We start from the raw sequence: 25,229 nt of genomic DNA, 5'->3' as shown, positions 1-25,229 counted from the left end.
ATTGGTTGGCTGCTTCCCGGTTTTTCAGTTTTTGGCTTGAGAATTCAAAAATTGGATTACAAGTAAAATTTTGGACAGGATTGGATTATTTAATACAAATTTTAATAAATTGTTCATATCCCTTATCATTTCCAAAAAGTTCCAAATAAATATACTCTGAGATTCCTAAGTTACAGCTTTTTGACAGCCAGTATACACATAGCGTGTTTTGATTTAATTCAACACTCCCCTCAACATCCTCTGAGACACTCACATCAATACACTTCGTCTTTTTGGAAAGTAAAGGTCAAATATGCATACCTTTCTCAATAACATTAACTATATGTAAACAATGAACGAATTGCCTAACTTACAGACTTTGCCCTGAGGGCTCTGAGGAGGGGGGGGGGTCACATCTCAAATGGTATAGCCACTGGAATTGCATAAATATTATATTCACGTTTTTACCGGCACATAGGGGGAAAAGACGAGACAGGGTGTCATGAGCCTTGCAAGGAAATTCTTGGGGGATGGTTGGTAACAAGACAACGCAAAGCGTCGGTTTTACCAATTTTTAATCATGATTTTCCTCTTGTACTATACAAAATGTTTAAATATATTTAGGTTAATGAATATAATGTATTTAAACATTAGAGAAAATTACTGACGAGGTCATGATGGCTTCAGACAAGTAGAAAGTCACGCAGAACTTCCACCAACATGAACAATAATATTCGTCTCTGTCCACCCAAATTTCTTTATTAAAATGATTAAGCAGAAGTTATTCAACATAAATACAATTCATCGAAAATTTTGACTAGACAGTTAAATCTTGTCCAAAATTTTACTTATAATCAAATATTTGAATTCTCAAGCAGAAAACTGAACAACAGCTAAGAGCTCATATGGCACTTGTGACGAGACCGGAAGAGCCAAGAGCTCTTATGGTATGAGCTCTAGCAAAATTCTAAGAATCAATAGATTGATTTAAAAGGAAAATCAGAGGCTTTATGCCGGTCGGGATTTAAAATAAGAGCTCTGAGTCACGAAGCCCTTCTAAATATCAAAATTCATTAAGATCCGGTCACCCACTCGTAAGTTATAAATTCTCATTTTTTCTAATTTTTCCTCTCCCTTCAGCCCCCCAGATGGTTGAATCAGGGAAAACGACTTTATAAAGTCAATTTGTGCAGCTCCCTGACACCCTTACCAATTTTCATCGTGCTAGCACGTCCAGTAGCACCAAACTTGAGAAAGCATAGAACCCCACCCCTAACTCCCCCAAACAGAGCAAACCCAGTACAGTTACGTCAATCACGTATCTACGACATTTGCTTATTCAATCCACCAAGTTTAATCCCGATTCCTCCACTCTAAGCGTTTTCCAAGATCTCCCCCTCCAACTCCCCCAAATGTGAACAGATCTGGTGGGAATTTGAAATAAGAGCTCTGAGACATGAGTTCCTTCTAAATATCAAATTTCATTAAGATCCGGTAACCCGTTCTTAAGTTAAAAATACTTAAACTTCTCTAATTCTTCCAAATTAACTCCCCTCAGCTCCTCCAAAGAGAACGGATCCGTTCCAATTATGTCAATCACGTATCTAGAACTTGTGCTTATTCTTCCCATCAAGTTTAATTCCGATCTCTCCACTCTAAGGGTTTCCCAAGATTTCTGTTTTCCCCCTCCAGCCCCCTATGTCCCCGGATCCAATTCGAGTCAAAAATGGAGCATCTGAGACATTAGATACTTCTATATATCAAGTTTCATTAAGATCCTATCACCTATTCGTAAGATAAATATACCCCAATTTTCACGTTTTCCAAGAATTCCAGTTTCCCCCTCCAAATCCCTCCCCCCCCCCGATGTCAGGGAAATGTCAGAGGACCTGGTCGGAATTTAAAATAAGAGCTGGAAAGCACAAGATCCTTCTAAATATCAAATTTCATTAAGATCTAATCACCCATTCGTAAGTTACAAATACCTCATTTTTCTAATTTTTCCGAATTATTCCTCCCCCCCCACTCCACCAATGAGAGCGGATCCGGTCCGGTTATGTCAGTTCCGTATCTTGGAATTTTTTTATTCTTCCCACCCAGTTCCATTCTGATCTCTCCACTTTAAGTATTTTCTAAGATTTCCGGTCCCCCACCCCAACTGCCCTCCCCCCGTAATGACACTGGACCCAGTTGGGATTTAAAATAAGAGATCTGAGTTACGAAGTCCTTCTAAATATGAGTTTCACGAAGATCCGATCACTCCTTCGTAAGTTAAAAATACGTCATTTTTTCTAATTTTTCAGAATTAACACCCCCCCCCCCCAACTCTCCCAAATAGAGCGGATCCGTTCCGATTATGTCAATCATGTATCTAGGACGTCCACTTATTTTTCCAATCAATTTTCATCCCGATCCCTCCACTCTAAGCGTTTTCCGAGATTTTAGGTTCCTCCTCCCCCAAGAGCCCCCCAATGTCACCAGGTCTGGCCGGGATTTAAAATAAGAGCTTTGTAACACGATATCCTTCTAAATATTAAATTTCATTGAGATCCGATCACCCGTTCGTAAGTTAAAAATACCTCATTTTTCTAATTTTTCAGAATTAACCCTCCCCATCCCCCCAACTACCCCAAAGTGAGCGTGTCCATTCCGGTTATGTCAATAACGTATCTAGGACTTGTGCTTGTACTTTCAAATTTGATTTTCAATGACAATTTATTTTACTTGTTTATGTATTTCAAGTGTTCCACTAGTCCACCCCCCCCCCCCCCCTTACGTTGATTAAATATAATCAAACAGTTTGTGGTAACCAACTGTATGTAAGGAACGACTCGGCTCAATAGTGACCAAAACTCTAGAAAAGGAATTTTGATATCAATAGATACATCAAAAGAATCAAAAGAAAAAAGTTACGAGTTTGATAAAATTGGCCTGATTTTTCAAATAGGTGAAAAACACCCCTAAAAGTGGAGGAATCGTAATGGAAATCAAAGCATCAGATTTAGCAGATCAGAGAACTCTGTTGTAGAGGTTCCAACCTCCTATATATTTTGCATTTTTTGCCAGAAGAAAGATCATGGATGCATGTTTTTTGTAGGGGTGATCGTGCCGAAATAATGGTCCTAGAAAATCGGGAGAGGGTGCATCCGAACGGAAATTAAAAGCTCTAGTGCCCTTTTTAGGCAATCAAAAAGTTTGGAGAGCAAATACCTCCTCTCACGACCCTCCCTCCCCAAAAGTAATCTGATCAAAATTTTGTGATTGTCATTTTGTTCACCATAGCTGAAAGATCTAACAGCTATTTCTGGGACTTATGTAATACAGCGACCCCACTCAAGTTCTTTATCTGAGTAGAACCAGTTTTTCTGCCCATGGATAAAATCAATTTAGCTTCTATTAAATCAATTGAATTAAAACCAAGTAGTTGTGGGCATCAAACCATGGCTAATTGTAGCAGAAGCCAAGACATTTAGTCCGATCGAGTGAGAGGCAAATCTGGCATAAGTCCTTATTAGGATTGTATAAAAATGATGTCAGTTAATTTGTTAATAGATAACTCCATCTATCATCCATCCATGCGTCATTCCTAGGGCAGAACTAAGGAATATAACTATATATAGAACTAAGGTATATAACTAGTCATAGAACTAAAATTGTAATAGAACCAATAGTTTTCCAAGTGTTTGGTTAAATGGCACGGGTAAATGGCGGGAGTAGTTATGACTCTCTTATTGAACCAATACTTGTTTGTTAGCTTTTAGAAAGTAAATTAGTAAACTAAGAATCCATCTAAAAAAAAAAACAAGAGCTAAGAGCTCATATGGCACTTGTGACGAGGTCGGAAGAGCCGAGAGCTCATATGGTACGAGGTCGGAAGAGCCAAGAGCTCATTTGGACGAGGTCGGAAGAGCCAAGAGCCAAGAGCTCATTTGGCACTTTTGAGAAGGTCAGAACCTAAAGTTAAACTTTATAGCACAAGATCCTTCTAAATATCAAATTTCATTAAGATCTGGTCACCCTTTCGTAAGTTACAAATACCTCAATTTTCAAAATTACCTCCCCCCTCCCAATTCCACCAAAGAGAGCAGATCCGGTCCAGTTATGTCAGTCACGTATCTTAGACAGGTTTCTATTCTTCCCATCCAGTTTCATCCTGATCTCACCGCTTTAAGTATTTTCTAAGATTTCCGGTCCCCCCAACTGCCCCCCCCCCAATTACGTTTGATCCGGTTGAGATTTAAAATAAGATATCAGAGTTACGAGGTCCTTCTAAATATGAAGTTTCATGAAGATCCGATCACTCTTTCGTAAGTTAAAAATACGTTATTTTTCTTATTTTTCAGAATTACCCCCCCCCCCCGCAATTGAGCGGATCCGTTCCAATTATGTAAATTACGTATGCAAGACTTTTGCTAATTTTTCCAACCAAGTTTCATCCCAATCCTTCCAATCTAAGGGTTTCCCATCATTTTAGGTCTCCCCACTCCAAACTTCCCCCAATGTCACCAGATCCGGTCAGGATTTAAAATAAGAGCTTTGAGCCACGATATCCTTCTAAAAATCAAATTTCATGGAGATCCAATCACCCATTCGTAAGTTAAAAATACCTCATTTTTTCTAATTTTTCAGAATTAACCCCCCCCCCCCCCCCAACTACCCAAAAGAGAGCGGATCCGTTCCGTTTATGTCAATCATCTATCTAGGACTTGTGTTTATTTTTCCCACCATGTTTCATCCCGATCCCTCCACTCTAAGTGTTTTCCAAGTTTTAGGTTTCCCCCTCCCAACTCCCCGCCCCCATCACCAGATCCGGTCGGGATTTAAAATAAGAGCTCTAAGACACGATATCCTTCTAAACATCAAATTTCATTGAGATCCGATCACCCGTTCGTAAGTTGAAAATACCTCATTTTTCTAATTTTTAAGACTTACTTCCCCCCTCCCAACTACCCCAAAGAGAGCAAATAAGTTCCGATTATGTCAATCATGTATCTGGGACTTGCGCTTATTTTTCCCATCAAGTTTCATCCCGATCCCTCTACTCTAAGTGTTTTCCAAGATTTTAGGTTTCCCCCCTCCAACTCCCCCCAATGTCATCAGACCCAGTCGGGATTTAAAATAAGAGCTCTGAGACACAATATCATTCCAAACATCAAATTTCATTAAGATCCAATCACCCGCTCATAAGTTAAAAATACTTCATTTTTTCTATTTTTCCGAATTAACCGGCCCCTTCTCCCCCCCCCCCCAGATGGTCAAATCGGGAAAACGACTATTTCTAATTTAATCTGGTCCGGTCCCTGATACGCTTGCCAAATTTCATCGTCCTAGCTTACCTGGAAGTGCCTAAAGTAGCAAAACCGGGACTTTAGGTTTTCCCCCTCCAACTCCCCCCAATGTCATCAGATCCGGTCGGGATTAAAAATAAGAGCTCTAAGACTCAATATCATTCCAAACATCAAATTTCATTAAGATCCAAATACCCGCTGATAAGTTAAAAATACTTCATTTTTTCTATTTTTTGCGAATTAACCGGGCCCCCACTCCCCCCCCAGATGGTCAAATCGGGAAAACGACTATTTCTAATTTAATCTGGTCCGGTCCCTGATACGCTTGCCAAATTTCATCGTCCTAGCTTACCTGGAAGTGCCTAAAGTAGCAAAACCGGGACCGACAGACAGACCGACAGACAGACCGACAGAATTGGCGACTGCTATATGTCACCTGGTTAATACCAAGTGCCATAAAAAAAAAAAAATTCAAAGTTGGCTAAGAATTACAAAGAAACATCAAAATCTTCTTATTACATAACTAATAAAGTAAATCAAACGAAGCTTAAATACAACTTTGTCTGAAGCTACAAATCTACATGGAACCTACTTCACCAATTATGTCATCCAGGCACGGCCGTCACTTGGTTCAATTAGACTACTATTCAAGAGATACACTAAAGCTTATGATTAAGCTGGTAAAGGGAATAGTACAACAGCGGGTACTTGTTATGCACGGAGCTACACATCATATTAATAAAAGAATAAGAAGAAAAAGGTTAAAACTCTGATAAATACGTCAGGGCAAGCGAAACACTTGCGGACTGTACAAAGTCAGAATTGATTATCTTATGGGCGACTAAAGGTGAAAAAAAAAAAAAATCCGTTAATAAGATAGAACATCAAACCGACGTAAGCTCATGGGTTTGTTTTTAATAGTGATATTTTTTTTTGCACATACAAAAAATAGCAAAAGAAAAAAAAGGGCCGAAGAAAAAGAATGCAAAAGAAGAGAAAGAGAAAAGACAGAGTGGGAGGTAGAGGCAAAAAACACACCTGCAATATTCAACTCCTGGTTTATCAGGTTTGTTTTCCATGAAGTCATTAACGTCAAACCAAGATAGTGTATGATTAACGTATCCAGTCATCGTAGAGTAATTATAAATCTTTGGACTATAGTAATAATAGTAGACAGCTTGAGGTATGAAATCCGATGTAAATGCTATGATGAAAGCCTAGAAATACACGGCAAAAAAAGACACAATAGAAAAGTAGTACAAATATTATTGTATTAATACTTATTGCTTCACAGAAATGTCAGAGTAAACATTTTAAGGAAAAAACGAAAAGTCAAATTACTTTTTAAAGGAGTAATGTGACAGGAACCATTAAAAGTGTGTTTTCACAAATTAATTTGTCAAACATGTTTTTAAGTTTCATCTTCTTTTTTGTTCTTTTTCAGTTTAAATAGTGGAGAAAGTGCGTCATATTTCTAGCTTAAATACTGTAAAATTTTAGAGTAATAAAGAAAAGATATGGTTTATAGAGGCTACCAAAGGAGGTGATACATTTTAGAGTCAATAAATATTTGCTGAAATATTTCAGTCGATTTGCAGGTTTGAACTTAGTTTGTCATGTCTCTGAATACTGATGAAGTCAACTATGGTAGAGTTCAGATGGTTTTTAAAATGTGACACAACATGGTGTAGACAATTACTACTACTTCTAATTCAAATAACTCACCGCAGCACCCAGCCGCCTGAGGCCACCACAGCTACGCACGCTGCTCCTCCAACCCAATCTATTAAAGGTCTCTCTCTTTACACCCTCCCAGGAAGTTCCCATTTCCTTTAAATCGTTATTTATGACATCCTCCCACCCCACACGAGGATGACCTGCTTTCCGTTTAGCCCCAGACGGTTGGCCAAAAAGGACAATCTTCGGCAATCTGTCATCCTTCATCCGCAGAACGTGGCCTAGCCATCTCAACTTTTCTTTCATTATAGCCCTACAAACCAAGATTGAACCACACTTTTCGTACAATCTACTGTTTGAAATACGACCAGTCAGCCGGGTACCTAGAACAATCCGTAGGCAATTTCTCTAGAAAACGTCTAGTAAGTTTTTATCCGCTTTTCGGACCGCCCATGCTTTATAGCCATATTTGACCAATGTCATCATCGTTGCTTCCAATATTCTAATCTTGGTTCGCACACTTATCTTCCTATTCATCCAAACTTTTTTAAGTTTGCAAGAATAACTTAGCTTTGCCTACAGCATCTCTCAGTCTAAAAAGTATCATATTACTGAGTAATTTGCTACCTACAGAGACCAGACTATTGCCGCTATAATTATGGCACTCACTCTTGTCACCTTTCTTATACAGTGGTTTAATTAAGGTTTTCCTAAAATTACTAGGTACTACCCCTTTTTCAAAAATCAGATTCATAATCTTCAGTAGCTTATTTGTAACTTCAGAGCCACCATATTTAAGAAACTCATTTATCACACTATCAGCACCTGGAGTTTTATTATTTTATAATTCTTTTAGTACTGTCGTACTAAAATGTTCCTTCACATCCAAGGTATTACAATTTTGTTTTCATTTTCAGCTATATCTTTTCCAGCAACTGTATCTCGGTTTAGCACATTCTCAAAATGTTCCGCCCGTGTTTCTTTAACTTTTCTTTATCACTAATTATGACCCCATTCCTGTCTTTAACTGGGACACGTCCGGATTGACTACTCCCTCTCAATTTATTAACATGCCAGTATAATATTTTACTATTATGCCGTCTAGCTGCATCTTTCAGATCCTCAGCAATTTTATCCATGGCCTCCACTTCACATCTCCTTAGTTCATATTTTAATGCTTTCTCCACTTTCTTTACATTCCTTTTGTTTTCATATGATCTATCACTCAGATAATTCTTGTACAAACCCCTTCTCCTCTCTATTAAACATAAAGCTTTTTCGCTAATATTCCTAGCTGCAGTCTTAACTTTCTTCTTTAAGACACCATCAGCAACAATAGGCTGTTGCCTATTCACTTAACTAATACGCCCTTTGCATTAATAAACCTATTGTACTTTCAAAATTTTCAGCTATATACGAAAAATCATATTTATTATTCTAAAATAGGCAACAAAACATAGACTTAAATAAAGACACTCAATTCATATCCTCACTACGGACTCAGGACAAGTACCTTTCTTTTTTTTATGTGTCGTAATCATGCTCCTTTTTTCTAATTATGATTACAGAATGAGAAGAGAAGTAAACGAAAAGCATAGTCAATTAATTAAACTATAATCAATTTTTAAAGACTATTTTGAAAACTACCCCAAAACGGTTATAGCGTATATCAGACATCCCAGAATATGGCTCACTACTGTACAGGTGTTAGCGCATAAGTTTCTTATTAGCTCATAGAAAAATACGACCCAAATTCATTTTCAAAACGTATTTTATGTTGCCTTTAAAGTTGATACATTTTTTCCAATTTGAGCTTTTTATAATAAACATTCAAATTTGAGACTAGAACTAGCATTGTTGTTTGTATTATGGTAGTCACTTTCTAATATAGTGTGTTTTCTTTTTCTTTTGAAGTATTTACTTACTTTTTCATGTAATTTTGGATGTCCTGAAGTTCGAGCTAATGCTTGGCACAGACGAATGTCTGCTCCCTTGAAAATTCGAGAAACTAAGTGTTTAAAAAAAATCGTTTTTTCATGAAAACACCGTGAAAACAATTTTATCAGGAAAAGGACGAAATTTTTATTACGGTAGCCTACTCTCTTCTATTTTTTTTCCCCAACCGCTAATATCAGAGGCGTGAGTAAAATTGTCAGCTAGTGAATAATTTTGAAAATTTTCCTCTTTCAGCTTTATCATCTTCTTTTTTTCTTTTCTCCTTTCTGCGTCTTTGCTTTGTCTTTCTGTTTCGTCATTGATTTTCGTTCTTCAGCTTTCCGTACGTCAAGCATAGCCAGTGAAGTCTTAAAGCCAATTTACATCGAGAGATCTTTTTAAAAATCTGACAAACTAAAAATAAGTCTTTATAGAATAAATTTATTACCCACATTTATTAATTTAATAAGCCAAACAGTTTGCTATAAATCAAAACCCAAAAAATTAATCCGCAACACAACGAAACAAAGCTTGCGAGGACATGCCGTGAAATTAATAACAAAAATATAAAAACACCATATTTTTATTTTATCATTTTAGGAATTATGAATTAGGAATCGAAACCATGAGCCAACTTAAATAGAAACAGCCAAACACACGAAACCATCACATTTCTTGAGCAAAATATTTTTTGTTGTCTTCTTTAAAATATTTTTTTATTTTATTTACTAAAGAATCAAATATTACTTACGTTAGTGATAACTGAGAACTTTCCAACCATATCCATGATGGTGTACCAAACACCAATGTTTCTCACTCTCTGTGCCACTGGTCTTCGATAGAGGTTTAACACTTTCTTTGCATCTAGTCTCATCTCAAACAGATTGTTGAGGAGAGCAAACAAGGGAGCAAGAGGAAAGGCTGCCACAAAAATTGTCACAAAGCCGTACTGTAAGACTAAAAGAAACAGAAGACTGACGATTTTTCTTTATTATGTACAAAAAAGTCAAAACTGCCCAAGTTGCTGTTTACGAACCTGATATGCACTAATATAAAAAGCATTTTAAGATGGTGATTATTTAATGTTGCAAAAAAAAAAAAAAAAAAAAAAAAAAAAAAAAAAAAAAAAATCCGCAGCCTGTTTGGAAGCAATATTGCAAACTAAAAGAAACAGCGATCAACAAATTTTTTACAAGCAAAATTCTTTGCGTCTCTTTTTTTGGCATCCATTGCATTAATAAGATCACCATCGCCTTAATTCTCGATGGGCTTAAACAGCCACCCATAGCCAAAATAACTACAAGCAGTCGATCATTGTGGAGTGATTGGGTTCAAATGATACAGATGAGTGAGGGCATTTTCCATTCTGACGTGTGGAGTTGGGTTCCTCCCGCATTCAGGAGAGATGGCCGATAGAAAACACAGACAGGGTGAAGTTTTGAGAAGTATGCTACACTGTATATGGCCGTCCTTGAAAGAACTTTAGTATATGCGTCTCAAAAGGTCGTTACGTTTAAGAGAGGCACCGTTATCCCTTTGTGTGACAGCTATCCTGAGAGGACCTTCAAGGTTGAAGTAATCAATGCTTTTGTTAACTTTTAAAAAAACTGTTTAATAAGGTTTTAAGAGTTGTGCTTCATTTTTCTTGAAGCACTTAGGACATAGATAAAAGAAAAGTGACAGTAATAATAAATATTAAAAGAAGAAGGATGCTATTTTGCAAAAGTATAATCCGTGATAAATAACATGTAACTGAGAACGAAGACAATAGAAAAAGGGAAACACAACTCAAGCTATTCAAAATGTTTGCCAAAATTTGACCAAAATTTTGACAAAATTTTGGTCATCAAATGAAGGTTTTTAAAGGAGATTTTGTTACAGTTATATGCTTATAATATAAGAGAAGAATGGTTGTAAAATCTGTTTCATATAAAAGAAATATACAAAACCTGGGACCCATACGTAAAAATTTCTATTCATTTCAAATTTTAATGTTAAGTTTAATTACTAAAAATTACAAAAAATTTTTGATCTTTCTTATGGCAAAAAAATACATTGTTTGATTTTTGCAGATAGGACCTTGAAACCTCTACAATAGGGTTCTCTGATACGGTGAACCTGAAGGTGTGATTTTCATTAAGATTCTATGACTTTTAGGGGGGGGGGTTGTTTCCCCCTTTTTCAAAAATAAGGCAAATTTTATCGGGCTCGTAACTTTTGATGGGTAAGACTAAACTTTATGAAACTTATATTTTTGAAAGTTTCCTATCTGCAAAATAAGCTTATTTTTGAGTTTCGGTTAATATAGAGCCGGCTCGCTGCTTACTTACAGTTTGTTACTACGAACTGTTTGATAGTGTGTAATTCTGTTGATAGTCGCTTTCTTGTGATAAATAATACAAATCAAACGTTACCTCACTGTCTACTTTTCTCAAAACTGGTGTTTTGTTTAAAGTTTAAAATTCAATAGAAATTCAGTGACACTTCTCATTATGTAGACTTCTCAAAGTCTAAGTTATGTAAGCTTCTCGTTATATAGGATTTTTTAAAATGAGACTCAGGCTAATCAACTTTAAATAGAACTCACTAAGTAGCTCCATCAATTAGCAAAACATCAGGATATAACATGTCCGTACAGCTTTAAATACTTAGTTAAGTTAACAGGTTGAATACTTGGTAGCAGAGACTACCAATACCAATTTCCCAGTGATATATTCCCTTTTTAAAAATTGATGTTGCCATTTTTCTTTACAGCCTATCAGTCTGATCCTCATTTATTTGAAATATTTGACTGTATATATATTATTGATTCCTAAAGATTTAGTCTAATTTTAAGGAACTGCAAGCATTGGCAGAATTAAAACTTTCCGACTAATGAAAAAACAAAAAAAGAAAAAGAAAAACGATAAACAGGTTGAAACTGTCCAGAAGCGATTTCAAAAGCAGGTGTTTCTTCGTACTGTGTTTTGTAGAGTTTTCAGGTGTATTTCCTTTTTCCTATAAAATTAAAAAAATGGACTAAATATATTTACTTAAAACAGTATAGATTATCTACGCTTGAAAAAGTTCTGCTCAACTTTTCAGTTTCAGAATTAAGAATTGTAAAATATAGTTCATTTCCAGAATCCCCAAAAGAAAATTACACTTAGAAATAAGCAGATGAAACCGAGCTGAAAAACCAGCAAATGCTCAAATGATTGCGTTGGTGTTACTCACCCATTTCCAAGTATTCACCAAAGAGGCCTTCAGGACCAAAACTGTTTAAAGTATAATCTTTAAGCCACTGAGGTTTTTCATCTTTTTTCTTCTTAATGGAGCCGTAAGCGGCATGAAGTCTCATGGTATTCCACCACTTCATAAGTATAGGCTGAATCATTTCCATACAAGTTCCCATTGCTTGCTTACCGACCATAATGATGGCCAATTGGATGGTTAATTCTAGCATACAACCTCCTGGAGCACACTAAAAAGATGAATAATTAGGATTAAGAATTTCTAACAAAGGGAGACACGGGGGTCAAGGGAGCAAAGGGAACTCAGGGAGCCACGGCCTATGCAGAGCACATTGAGCTACATTTTATTCTTGTTTTTACATCTTCTAATCGATATGGTACCATTATATTTTGCTGTGTGCAGAGCATATCGAGGCCCATGGCCTTGAATTTATAGCCATGGGATAGAATAAAAAAAAAGACTTGTTAATTTGCCTCTTCGGTTCTTAAAACTTTCCGCTAAATATCCACCTTCCAAAATGGAAAATATAAACTACCTTACTGGAAAACTAATACTGCTGAATGAGCAGTAAAACGGAGAACATTCAGGATGAGTGGAGGGAGAGAAGCTTCAGTTACAAACCCAAATACCTTAAATCCATGAGAGAAAATAACATTTCAAGTCCAATGAAATTATGGAATCAAATTGAAACAGCAAAAACACTGAACTGGGATAGCCATGTAAGATATCTTTACTCTGATTTTTGTTGCTTCTCGCATTGAATAAAAAGTTGATTTACCTCTACTATTATTTTTTATCTAACTGAAATTGTAGTACACAATTTATACTCTACCTACTGATGAAAGTTCTTAAGCCGAACTGGCCAGACATGACAACAAACAACAAAGAGAGATAAAACTAAAAAAAAAACCTCAAAAGAGACTGCGACCAGTAGAGAGAAAAGAGATGAAAGACTAAAATAACGCGGATATTTCACCTGTATCTAAACTAGGCGTCCTCAGCAATAGATAAAAAACAACAACACTAAAATAAAAAAAAATAAAACCATCACCAATGATAATAAATACAATTGCCGCTACTGATCCACGTAGGGAAAAGAAGCTATTAGAGTTACTTCAATGAGAATGTCAAAGCAACTGAGGAAAAATTATGAAAATTGAAACTAAGTTAACTATTCTGTCAAGAAATGAAACTTTTCGGCATATTTAATTCTGTACACTGTGAAACTCCAGTAGCCCTGTTGTTATGTTTAATGCGTCTATTTTTTATTATTTTATCAATGAATTTAATCGGGTAACTATTAAAAAATAAAATATTCCTCAAATGCAACTATTCAGAATCTAAAAACTCCTGGGAACAAATTCTTAAGGCTCTATTCACTAGTGCAATCATAACCCCTCGTTTCACTGAAATAAGGTGGCGCGAATGAAGGTTCAAATACCTATCACTGTGTTTAGGCTTTCTATATATTGAGAACAGTAAATGGAAATCAGTTTTAAGCAATAGGATATCAAGAAAAGGTAGTTTGTCATTTTCTTCAAACTCCACTGTAAATTTTACATTTTTATCAAAACTATTTGAATATTTATGGAAAAGGTCTAAGGACTCTAAACCTTGTTTCCAAATGCAAACCACGTCATCCATGAATCTGCCCTAGAAACAAGGGGAGAGCCTAAAACTGTGTATAGCGGAGGTTTCAATAAATTCCATGAAGAGATTTGCTAACAAAGGAAAGAGAGATGGCCCCTAGCCAAACCAAACACCTATTTGTAAAATTCACCTCTAAAACCAAAATAAAGAGAAAATTCATTTGTAAGGATAACCAACTCCATAATGACTTCAATCTCCAAACTAGCCATGGTCATATCTTGTATCAAATCAAAGTGCTTTTGTAATTTAATCCTTAATATATCTTCGCATTTTTTCACATTACAATTTGAATACATGGAAACCGCATCAAAACTACAAAGAATTGAATTCTCCTCCAATTTGAAATTTTTCAACTTATTAGTAAGATCAGTGGATTTTTTTGAATATGATTTTTGTGTTCCTAAGAGTGGACGCAATGTCACCGACAACCACATTCCTAATTTTGCCACTGGTGACAATGGGACAGAGGGGGATACCCGTCTTATGAATTTTGGGCAGACCATAGATCTTGGGTGTGGAACAACCGCTTGGATAAAATTTGTTATAAAATTGTGGGGTAATGTGTAAATTATTTTTCAGTGACTCCAATTCCTTTCTTATCGACTTTACATATTTATCCGTAGGATCAAAATAAGTTTTTATAAGTAGAGGTATCAGAAATAATTGTATTCATTTTACGACCATAATCATTAGTGTCCATAATTACATTATTTTATTTCGTAATAGTTACCCGATTAAATTCATTGATAAAATAATAAAAAATAGACACGTTAAACATAACAATAGGGTTATTGGAGCTTCACAGTGTATAGAATTAATGCCAAAAAGTTTTATTTCCTTGCCTTATGTAAATATTTTGGGGGAGACGCCTAAACAAATTTTGCGTAAACATAACATTGATACTTGTTTTCAATCAATGAGACCATTAGGTAGTTTCATTAATTCTGGGAAGGATTTATCCCGCGGAAATTTAGTTAGTGGGGTGTATCAAATTCCTTGTTCTTGTGGAAAGTTTTACATTGGTAGAACTCACCAACAATTTATTGAAAGATTTATTGAGCATCGCAACTCAATAGAAAAAAAACCCTACAATTAAGAAAGCCTCCTGAAACTTTTGTTTCGGCTCTAGCTGAACATACATTCTTTCATCCTGAACATTTTATACAGCTTGATGAGGCTACAGCTATTTCTAATGATAAGGGTTTTTCTCAGTGGGCGAGGAAGGCTATAGGAATTGAAAAACATATGTTTGCTAACCTTTGAATAAATAGACACGGGGAATTAAAATATTGACTTAATTTATGATTATCTTTTATCTACAGTTCGTGGTAACGAACTGTAGTAAGGAGCGACCTGGCTCAATAGTAACCAAAACTCTAAAAAATAGAATTTCGATACCAATAGCTACATCAAAAGAATCACATTTTAATGCTGATTTTAAATATACAAGTTTCATCAAGTTTAATCTTACCCATCAAAAGTTACGAGCCTGAGAAAATTTGCCTTAGTTTAGAAAATAGGGGGAAACAACCCATAAAAGTCATAGAATCTTGACAAAAATCACACCATCAGATTCAGCGCATCAGAGAACCCTATTGTAAAAGTTTCAAGCTCCTATTTACAAAAATGTGGAATTTTGTATTTTTTGCCAGAAGTCAGATCACGGATGCGTGTTTATTTGTTTGTTTTTGCTTTTTTTTCCAGGGGTGATCGAAAGGGGCTGCTTCCTCATCAACGCCCCGCTCTTTACACTAAAGTTTTTTACTGTTTTAAAAATAGAATTAAGAGAAAGGATCAAACTTTGGCGTAAAGAGCGGGGCTTTGATGAGGAAGCAGCCCCTTTCATATGCAAAGTAATTTCTGTTCGTTTTAATGTCGCTCCTTACTATCCGTTAAAAAACTTTTTTTTATATTTAATTGAAAAAGGAACCAATAGTCAATAAGGGAATTAAAATTTTACATAATCACCAGGGGACAAGATTAACTACTGGACCAAAAAGAGTTGCTTCAACATTAGCTAACAAGAGGATTATTTCGCAAAAGAATAGTTAACTTAGTTTCAATTTTCATAATTTTTCCTCAGTTGCTTTGATGTTCTCATTGAAGTAACTCTAATAGCTTCTTTTCCCTACGTGGATCAGTAGTGACAATTGTATTTATTATTACTGGTGGTGGTTTTATTTGTTTTTAGTTTAGTGTTGTTTTTTTTTTCTTGTGCTGAAGAAGCCTAGTTTAGGTACCGCAAAATATCCGCGTTATTTTAGCCTTTTCTCTCTACTGGCCGCAGTCTCGTTTGAGTTTTTTTTTTTTTTGTTGAGTTTTATCTCTCTTTGTTGATTGTTCTACCTACTGAGAAAAATAGCAACAAATCTTAATTTCTTTTTTTTTAAATACCATTTCAGCACTTGCAGTGGAAAAAGTAAATAAATATGATTAGGTAAAGAATAAGATGGGGTCCTATATTATTGCTAAGACTTCAGCACATTCAGATGCTCTTTGAGGGTTTGTGTATGTATGGGGCATGGGGGGGAAGAGGACGATAAAATATCTTGCATTAAAAAGACATATGTCTCTTTAAATTGTCCGGGGGAGTGGAAATTAGACAATGAGAAGAACATGGGATTTGTATGAAGATTTAATGTTACATTAGATCAACGTTCAACTAAGTTAAATTATGGGGAAATCAATAGAAATGTTATAGTAGAGGTACTTTTTTTCCCATTCACCCCCCAAGCCTTCCGCTAGTTTTTCACTGGTCCTTATAAGGTCGGTGGTAATTGTTTCAAATTCTGTAAGCACTGACCTTCGAAGAAAATAGGTAAATCACAGCAACACTAGCGTCGGATGAACTTGAACCAAAGGATATGTCCAAAGATAAACCACGAAAAAGACCAGTATTGCTTTACAGTAGAACTCAAATAATAACAACTAAGAACATCTTGAAAATTAGCAACAACGTTGATGCAATTTACGGATCTAAAGTTTACATTGGATACAACCAAAACAAAATATACCGAGGTTGGGCAGCGAATATCGACCTCAAAGACCCTAATTCCCTGCCCGAAAGTCTCAAGACCTTTATGATGTCCCCAAGATACTCTACATGTATAACATAACTCACCAGTTTCAACTGTATTTAAAAAATTCGCCCTCTTCTTCAAAATAAATCGAAATACTATATTTCCAGCCCCTTACATCCCGAATTTTCCCACTTACGTTCCTGTAAAGTGAGTGAGACTCTCGCTATGAGTAAATTTATTATATTCTGAACAATAAAAAGCTTTAGCCTAATCTCCAGGTCATTTCCCCCTTAAGAAAATCCTAAGGGTATACCAAAATTGGATAAAGAACGCATCCTTTTAAGACCTATTGTCACCTGGACAAGAGCATTTATCTAAAATATTGGACAATGGTTATGTACTACCACTGCCTCACTCCCAAAAAAATTGTGTGAAAAATCACCAGATGTGGCAGAACAACTTGGAAACATCAAAATTCCTCAAAACACAATATTAAGCAGTTTTGGCATCACTTTCATGTAAAGAAACATCGATGTTTAAAATTATCACCACATATTACGGAACTAACTGGAAAACGATTGTCATCTAGTCAAATAATCAGCAATAAGGCTCAAAATTCATTATCTATCGAGTTTGGTCAGGTTATGTACTAACTATTCCAAGTACTTGAGTTTCGAGACTCTTTTGGTCAACAAATGAAGGTTCACCCAATAGATGCATTTGTATCAGGTTTAATTCTAAATGTTTACTTTCAACATCTTAAGAATCGGGCATTCAATTCGTATTTTCTAAATCAAGTTTCGGGGACATTTCATGGTTGGTGCTATATCAGTTTGCAGTTTTGGTGACTATGAGCTTTTCCTACACTAGCAATATTTTCAGACACAAAAAAAGAAGGTAGAGTATAATCCGAAACGCGTCGACTATTGCTTGATTTTTTATTGCTAATGAGCTTGATTTTACGTTTACAAAAAAAAATAATAATAGATATAACTATTTAAACCTGACCACCCTTCAAAGGTTAGACATACTGTAAAATCCTCCAAGAATCTTTCATCTATGAAAGGACGAAATATGGCTTATTGAGCTCTGAAGCACAATAAGCAAATAATTATTATAAAATGTTTAATAAGTGCTATTGAATGCATCTAAGTAATTGCAATGGGCTATTGACTGTCAAAAATTATACAAATTAATCGCAAAAGCTTATTGAACGAGGGGATTATTTGACTAAAACATGGGCCAAGGACCAACTGCCATCTACATTACTGTAATTCTTAGAGTAGATGGTAATTAAAAAACATTCAACGTAAGCAGCATTTGAGCTAACGATACAAAAGCGGTATTTTGCTTGTTAGAATTTGATTTGTACCTTTTAAGTCAACTTGGAACGTCATGTAAAACATTTTTTTTTACAGTAGTTTCAAATATAATATTTTAATAATAGATTAACTAATTGTTGCTTTTATTCAGTCAATTAAAAGATTCTAATAATTCCAAAAATTCTTGAAAGTAAACAAAACATAATTTCTTTTAAAAACGGATATCATCAACTCACCTTTCATTTTTAATTAGTCGCTTGAATTTATGGCTTCTATGTCAATAAGGAAAACAACATATCTTTTCTTGTCCTTTGTCCAAAGACGACAAAATGTCAACATGATACCCACATATTACAATCAGATGCCATGCGTGCCAACGAAGACTCAAATAAAACGCTATATAATTCCTTGTTCCTACAATTCCCCTATCCATTCCTGTGGACAGGAATGTTAATTAAACTATGGCTCTTATCTCTCTTCCTTTTTCCATTTTCTACAAAAATATTGAGGAAATTAATGCTCTAGGATTAAATATAGACATCAATTTACTTAATTGTCAAATAAATAATTTGTCAGATAATTAATAAGTCAAATAAAATAAAATAAAATTTTTATTAAATGGGAATACAAAATAAAGTCAAGATCTATCAGGATCCAGGTACTAACCTCTTCTTGGCGAAATCCAAAAATCTTGTTGTATTTTCCCGGCCTTCCAATCATTTTCCCTTTGATAAAACCAATATAAAAAATTGAAGCATACAAGTTGACAAACTGCAACAAATAGATTTTGACTGTATAACTATCTTCAAAGTCAGTCTGAGTTCGGGGCAATTCCATTTCAGTCAACTTATAGGCAGCTCTTTCATATAACTAAAAGATAGCATTGCTGTATCATACAAGTTTATCCTATAATTATTGATAAAATTATGATTATATCATGTATATATATATATATATATATATATATATATATATATATATATATATATATATATATATATATATATATATATATATATATATATAACATAAAGAAAGACAACGATCAAAAATGGGTGTTTTAAAGGCCAAATGAAAATACTGAAGAAAACACAGAACACGAATATTTCGAGAGATCAACCGCCTCTCTTCTTGAACGCGAACAAATTAATATGATCAAGGAAAAAAATAAAAACCAAAAAACAAGCCCGGAAAGTACAACAAAACCAATGAAAAGAAAGAACGCCAAAATAATGTATAAAATTCAATAAAAGACTAAAAATTAAAAGAATTAAAATCAAATACCTAACAAACAATAAAGTGAGCTATTCACCAATATACGCGATTTGCACAAAATCCAAAAATAATTGAACTGCCAACGACGGATTAACCAAGATAACCTAATTTCGCATGACAAAGGTATTGTCCAGCACTACAGAGAAGCTGTTGAAATTTATAAATACCAACATTTAGGTCTAGTTTTGAACAGATTCAGGTGATTTAAGAATAAATGAGTCGTATTTCGGTTTTCTCAAAAGAGAATCCAATACTTTGGTAATTCCTGAAATAAACGTTGAACCACTTCCCCAATCACATAATCAAATACATCATCAACCCCTTAGGTATCAAAAGGTATCTGCAAGAAACACAATGGTTAAAATCAGAAATCAAGTGACCTAGTTCTCCAGTTTATTCAATTGCTGCTTTGTTAGTTTGAGAGAATGATTTTTTCTTTTATTTCTCAGTTGTTCGTTAGTATCCGTCAAAACGACAGAGATTCTCCAGAGCCGTTGGTGGCGCCTGGGGCGTCGGATCCATGTTTCAGCTGCTGGGTCTTTTTACAGGGACAGAACGTAAGCCTATCACCCAGCATTGTAGCAGCCAGAAATGAACCCTGTGCCAGTTTTGTGGCTCCTTATTGGCTTCCTTTAGATAGCTTGCTTTCTTCTTTTTCCTTCTGAATTATTTTTTTTTATGTTCTACTTAATCTATTTTATTGAAAATAATGACAAGAATGACGAGTTAATTAGGCAGAACTATTGCAAAATAGAAGTAGATTTAAAATGAGCTTAATACTAGAAAATTATTTCGTAGTACTTAAGCCGTATAAGACTATTTACGCTTAATTGTAAACAATTACACTAGTACATCTTGATTAATAACTTATAATACATCTAAAAATTAGTTATATAATTAATTAAATGTGCTGGTAATTGAACCGAAATTCTGCTTGGTTTAGCTGGTAGGCAGGTAGATAATATAAGTTACTGATGTTATACTTATTAACGAAAGAGAGACACTGAAAAAATAGACACAATCAGGATAATTGATGCTTAAGAGTCGCAAGAAAGAGGTAATAAAAGAAAAACGTAAATCAGAGAAAAAACAGGGAAGATACTAGCTCTTACCCGGTTGAAAAGCATAATACAGACAAGATTGAGACTAGCAGCAGTGGCTGTAGTAAAAATCTGGGCGTTCCTAGTAATCAACGAATCTTCTTCTGAAGCTTTGATTGCCAAGACGGATAAGACACATATTCTATATATAATAACTCCTACCACCAGGGCAATAACTAGAAGAATCTGAAACAAAGATAATATATGCATATATATTAATAATAAGCACAATTAATCTAATATAACAAAGAAAAACAGAACAATAAAATAGACTAACAGATCAGTAGAACAGACGAAGTAAAGCTGCATTGATAACTAGAAATATTTACAACACAGTGTAGACCGCCGCTCAATTGAAAGAACTTTTTCATGTTTATATTTTCGTTGTTTTTTTTTAATAGTAATGCTAGAAAATCCTGCACCCTTTTCATTGAATTTCTCTTCCCCCATGAAATATTCCTCCAAGGAAAGATCCTCCCATATAGCCCCCTCCCCTGAGCCCCACACCCAAACAAAAAAATCCCCCTGAAAACGTCGGTACACTTCCCAATAACCATTACTGTATGTAAACATTGGTCAAAGTTAGTAACTTGCAGCCCCTCCCCCAGGGACTGTGTGGGGTAAGTCATCCCCAAAGACATAGTTATTATGGTTTTCGACTATGCGGAACAAAATGGCCATCTCAAAATTTTGATCCGTTGACTTTGGGAAAAAAATGAGCGTGGGAGGGGGCCTAGGTGCCCTCCAATTTTTTCGGTCACTTAAAAAGGGCACTAGAACTATTCATTTCCGTTAGAATGAGCCCTCTTGCAACACTCTAGGCCAATTGGTCGATACGATGACCCCTGGGAAAAAGAAAGAAAAAAAAACAACAAAAAACAAACAAATAAACACGCACCCGTGATTAGTCTTCTGGCAAAAATACGAAATCCCACATTTTTGTAGATTGGACCTTGAAATTATTTCTATAGGGTTCTCTGATGCGCTGAATGCGATGGTTACGATCGTTACGATCCTATGACTTTTAGAGGGTGTTTCCCCTATTTTCCAAAATAAGGCAAATTTTCTTAGGCTCGTAACTTTTGATGACAAAGATTAAATTTGATAAAACTTATATATTTGAAATCAGCATAAAAATCCGATTCTTTTGATATATCTTTTAGCATCAAAATTCCGTTTTTTAGAGTTTCGTTTACTATTGAGCCGGGTCGCTCCTTACTACAGTTCGTTACAACGCACTGATGAGCTGTTTTTTTTTCTCTTTCTCCCTCCTTTTATTTTTTTTCTTCCTTCCCCATTCTTATTTCTTTTTTATAATGTTTTATGTGTTACTCTGTAAGTATTTTCTACACTTACATCTTCGAAAAAAAAAAAAACAGAAATAAAAGGCAAATTTCCATTTACAACCGACACTCTAGCCATATAATTAGTGTCAGGTTATATCAGGATTTTGATAGGGTTGAAAGTTGCTTTTAAGAACTCTGATTGCAAATAGGCCTTTAAACAGATACAGACGTGTATTTATAAAACACATGTATACGTTCATAATACGTGTCATAATAACACGCATACAGCCTATAGAAAAAAAAAACAGTATTATACTACTGCTAACAGATTGACCCTAACAGGAACGCGTATAGAAAAATTTCTCAGTGAAATCCAATAGCTAATATCTTCAAAGCTGTGACCAATCTGAGACCAACACCTGCGTCAGTCAATGTCGGCTGGGATGAAACTCGATTTTAGAGGATATCATTGTAAATGGGTCTGAACACAGATGGTCAATGTTGATCCGAACCTAGAAGCCATCAATTTTAGCATCATAGATGACGGATGGCACTAAAGAGTAGAGGAAATTTACAAAGGTGGAAACTGGCACAAGTGTTGAAAAAAAGTCACCACTACCATCTAGCGTTTCAGACTTCTTGGCCTTTGTCAGCGTAATAATAAAGCAAAATTGGCACGATTAAAGCAATTGGTAGAATTAGTGTACGAACAAGTGTCTCAGCTTAGTCACTGGAAAAAAAACAATGACAAAGCTAGAAGAAAATTGCCAAGAAACACAAAACACGAGACATTCTAGTGACTTTTTTCCGTCACTAGCACCAATTTTTGCTCTTGTAAGTCAACCATATTCTTTGGATAAGGCTAAAAAGTTCAAAAAAAAAAAAAATCCAAATCGTTAACAATAACAAAGCGTATAATCCATAAAAAAAAATAGAAATTGACTAATCCCAATGGACTATAAATCAACAGGATATAAAAACTGCAAGGTTTTTGAAACATAGACTGCTTTTATTACTACTACTACTACTACTAATGAGTCACTGCAGCACCAAGCCGCTCGAGGCCATCACAGCTACCCACGCTCCTCACCTATCCCATTCTATGAAAAGCTTCCTTCTTTACACTTTCCCAAGAAGTTCCCGTTTCCCTCAACTCTTCCCTTACGGCATCCTCCCAACCTCTTCGAGGATGACCCGCTTTTCTTTTGGCAGACAAACTATTAACTTTAAATCGCTCTTAGTCAAACTGACTTCATTGCTATGAAACTAAAAATAATTGGCTGAATAATATAAATACTTTATGTATTCTAGACGCTATACATGTTTTAAATACAACTTTCTTCTGATTAAAATACTTGTTTCTCAGGAAAACCTTGTTTACGAGTGTCCGATTTCTCCATAATTTACCAGTATTTGCACTTCCAATGACAGTGCAACAATACAACATCAAAATTCTCTCCTCTTACATACTCCCCTCCCCTTTCCTTAAATATTTTCCATAAATCATAGTGACTTGAATTAGAGACCCAGGAAGGTTGAAAACCTTCACCATGGGTAGTAGGGCTTTTAAAACATCTGACGTGTTTTGCTTCTTTGATTAAGAAGGAGTATCATACTGGCAATAAACCATAAATCAGACACAACGAAGAGTATAAAATAACATTATTACACAAGACTTGATAGGACAGGGGTTAGAACAGTTGCCGGCGACCAAGACCGTAGCCGGGAGGTGGAGGAGGGGGGTGAATGGATTTGAACCCCCCCCCCTCCCCCGAGATATTTGTCCGACTAAAAATAAATATAAACGAATACTTTATGCATTTTTTAATTTTTTGTGTGTACACCCTACCCTCCAAAAACCTTGTGTAGGCCCCCCCTTCCCCGAAAAAAAAAATCGTGGATACGGCCCTGCCTGTAGCCATCAAAACTTAGATTCGAACCATAGATAGGACAAATTTCAGTCTAAGAAAAGACTAACAAGTCAAAAGACATAAATAAAAAAAAAGTTCTTTGAAAAAAAAAATCTTGTTCTCAAAATGGACTAAAAAGTAGAAGTTTCTTTTTCTCGAGTCTATGACTATAACTGCAAATGAGGGGCACAAAACGGACTGGGTTTCCTATAACCTGATCTTATTAACTCGTTTTATTCAACTCATCAACTTTTTACTCATCAACTCATCAACAATTTTATATCAATGTTATGTAAAGTTCAACCCACACATATAAAGCCATATTAACCCGTAATGTATATATATATATATATATATATATATATATATATATATATATATATATATATATATATATATATATATATATATATATATATATATATATATATATATATATATATATATATATATATATATATATATATATATATATATATATATATATATATTGCTATCTAAACGGACATAAAGTGAAGAACCGAAAACTTATTTTTGGCTGGTCAATTTAAAAGAAAAAAATGAGATACAATTTGTTTCACTGCACAATTAAAAACATTTTTAGCATGCGCCTTTTCTTTTAGGTATATTGCGTTAGATAAAAGAGCTGTAATTTACGTCCAAAAGGGATATACAAGCTTTAAGCTTTAATAATAAAAATAATTTAGTTTGAATATAATGTGCCGAATCCTACAAACGAGCAGCTTACCAGAAGCAGAATCGTGGTATAACTGATCATCTGGTTTGGAAACTTCATCCTCCAGAACGGAACACGGGGCTCTTCTTTGTGCGTAAGCGGATTGTACTAGAATTAAAATAGATTTATTAATAAAACATTTTGTTTTAAATCAATGGTTTTTTAATACTTTCTACAGTTGAGAGTGGAATTAATTCAACCGCAAACTTAGCGCAATTAACAGTGACGCTAGACATGTAATACTAAAAACAAAGTAAATACTTAAATTATAAAAGCCAAGTGTCTACATCGCTAATATTCGGTCCCTCAGAGAACCATCAAAGCGCTCAAGTTACAAGTTTAGTAGTAGTTGGTATTTAAAACGTTCGAAATGCACTTCAGGTATAATTCGAAGAAAGTAAAGTTTGCAAACTGAAAATGTTAAAGAGCTGAAAACTTCTCCACATGCCCTTTTTCTAGTCTGGGGACTTCTAACTAATTTACTAACCCACGCATGTGCGCATGATTTTTTTTGCGGAGTGGGCGTAATTATGAAAAAATCAATTTCTATTTGATAATCTGAATAAAAACTCCACGGGAATTCAGAAAAATGGAGCCCCCCTCCCTACGTCCGCCCCTGCAGTATCTCCTGCGAAACAAGCATTTGTTTTTTGTTTTTTAGATCAGGCTAACTAGAACTTCTCTCTGAGTCAGGTATGTTCCCAAAATTTCACCACAGAGGAAACCCAAATGATTGTTGTGGCTAGTCTCACCAGACTCCTCTCTTGAAAACTACTGCTCCCAGCATCAATTCAGGAGATTCAGGGAACAAAACTAA

The 25,229-nt window shown here is 35.1% G+C and overlaps 1 protein-coding gene across 5 annotated transcripts in view; it reads right to left on the bottom strand.

Annotated features, from left to right (window-relative positions):
• Positions 1-25,229, bottom strand: part of LOC136037489 (anoctamin-5-like) — a 96,507-nt gene that overhangs the window by 6,597 nt on the left and 64,681 nt on the right. For all 5 annotated transcript variants that reach the window (XM_065720214.1, XM_065720209.1, XM_065720232.1 and 2 more), the window contains 6 exons: positions 24,425-24,520; positions 20,493-20,666; positions 18,772-18,975; positions 12,096-12,342; positions 9,631-9,836; positions 6,306-6,484 (listed from right to left, as the gene is read on the bottom strand). In XM_065720214.1, the coding sequence (XP_065576286.1) occupies positions 6,306-6,484; positions 9,631-9,836; positions 12,096-12,342; positions 18,772-18,975; positions 20,493-20,666; positions 24,425-24,520 (1,106 nt within the window). The remainder of the gene's footprint in view (positions 1-6,305; positions 6,485-9,630; positions 9,837-12,095; positions 12,343-18,771; positions 18,976-20,492; positions 20,667-24,424; positions 24,521-25,229) is intronic.

Source organism: Artemia franciscana, chromosome 2, assembly GCF_032884065.1.
Source record: "Artemia franciscana chromosome 2, ASM3288406v1, whole genome shotgun sequence".
NCBI lineage: Eukaryota > Metazoa > Arthropoda > Branchiopoda > Anostraca > Artemiidae > Artemia > Artemia franciscana.
Note: the sequence above shows the minus strand (reverse complement) of the source record. Positions and strands in the feature narration are given on the sequence as shown.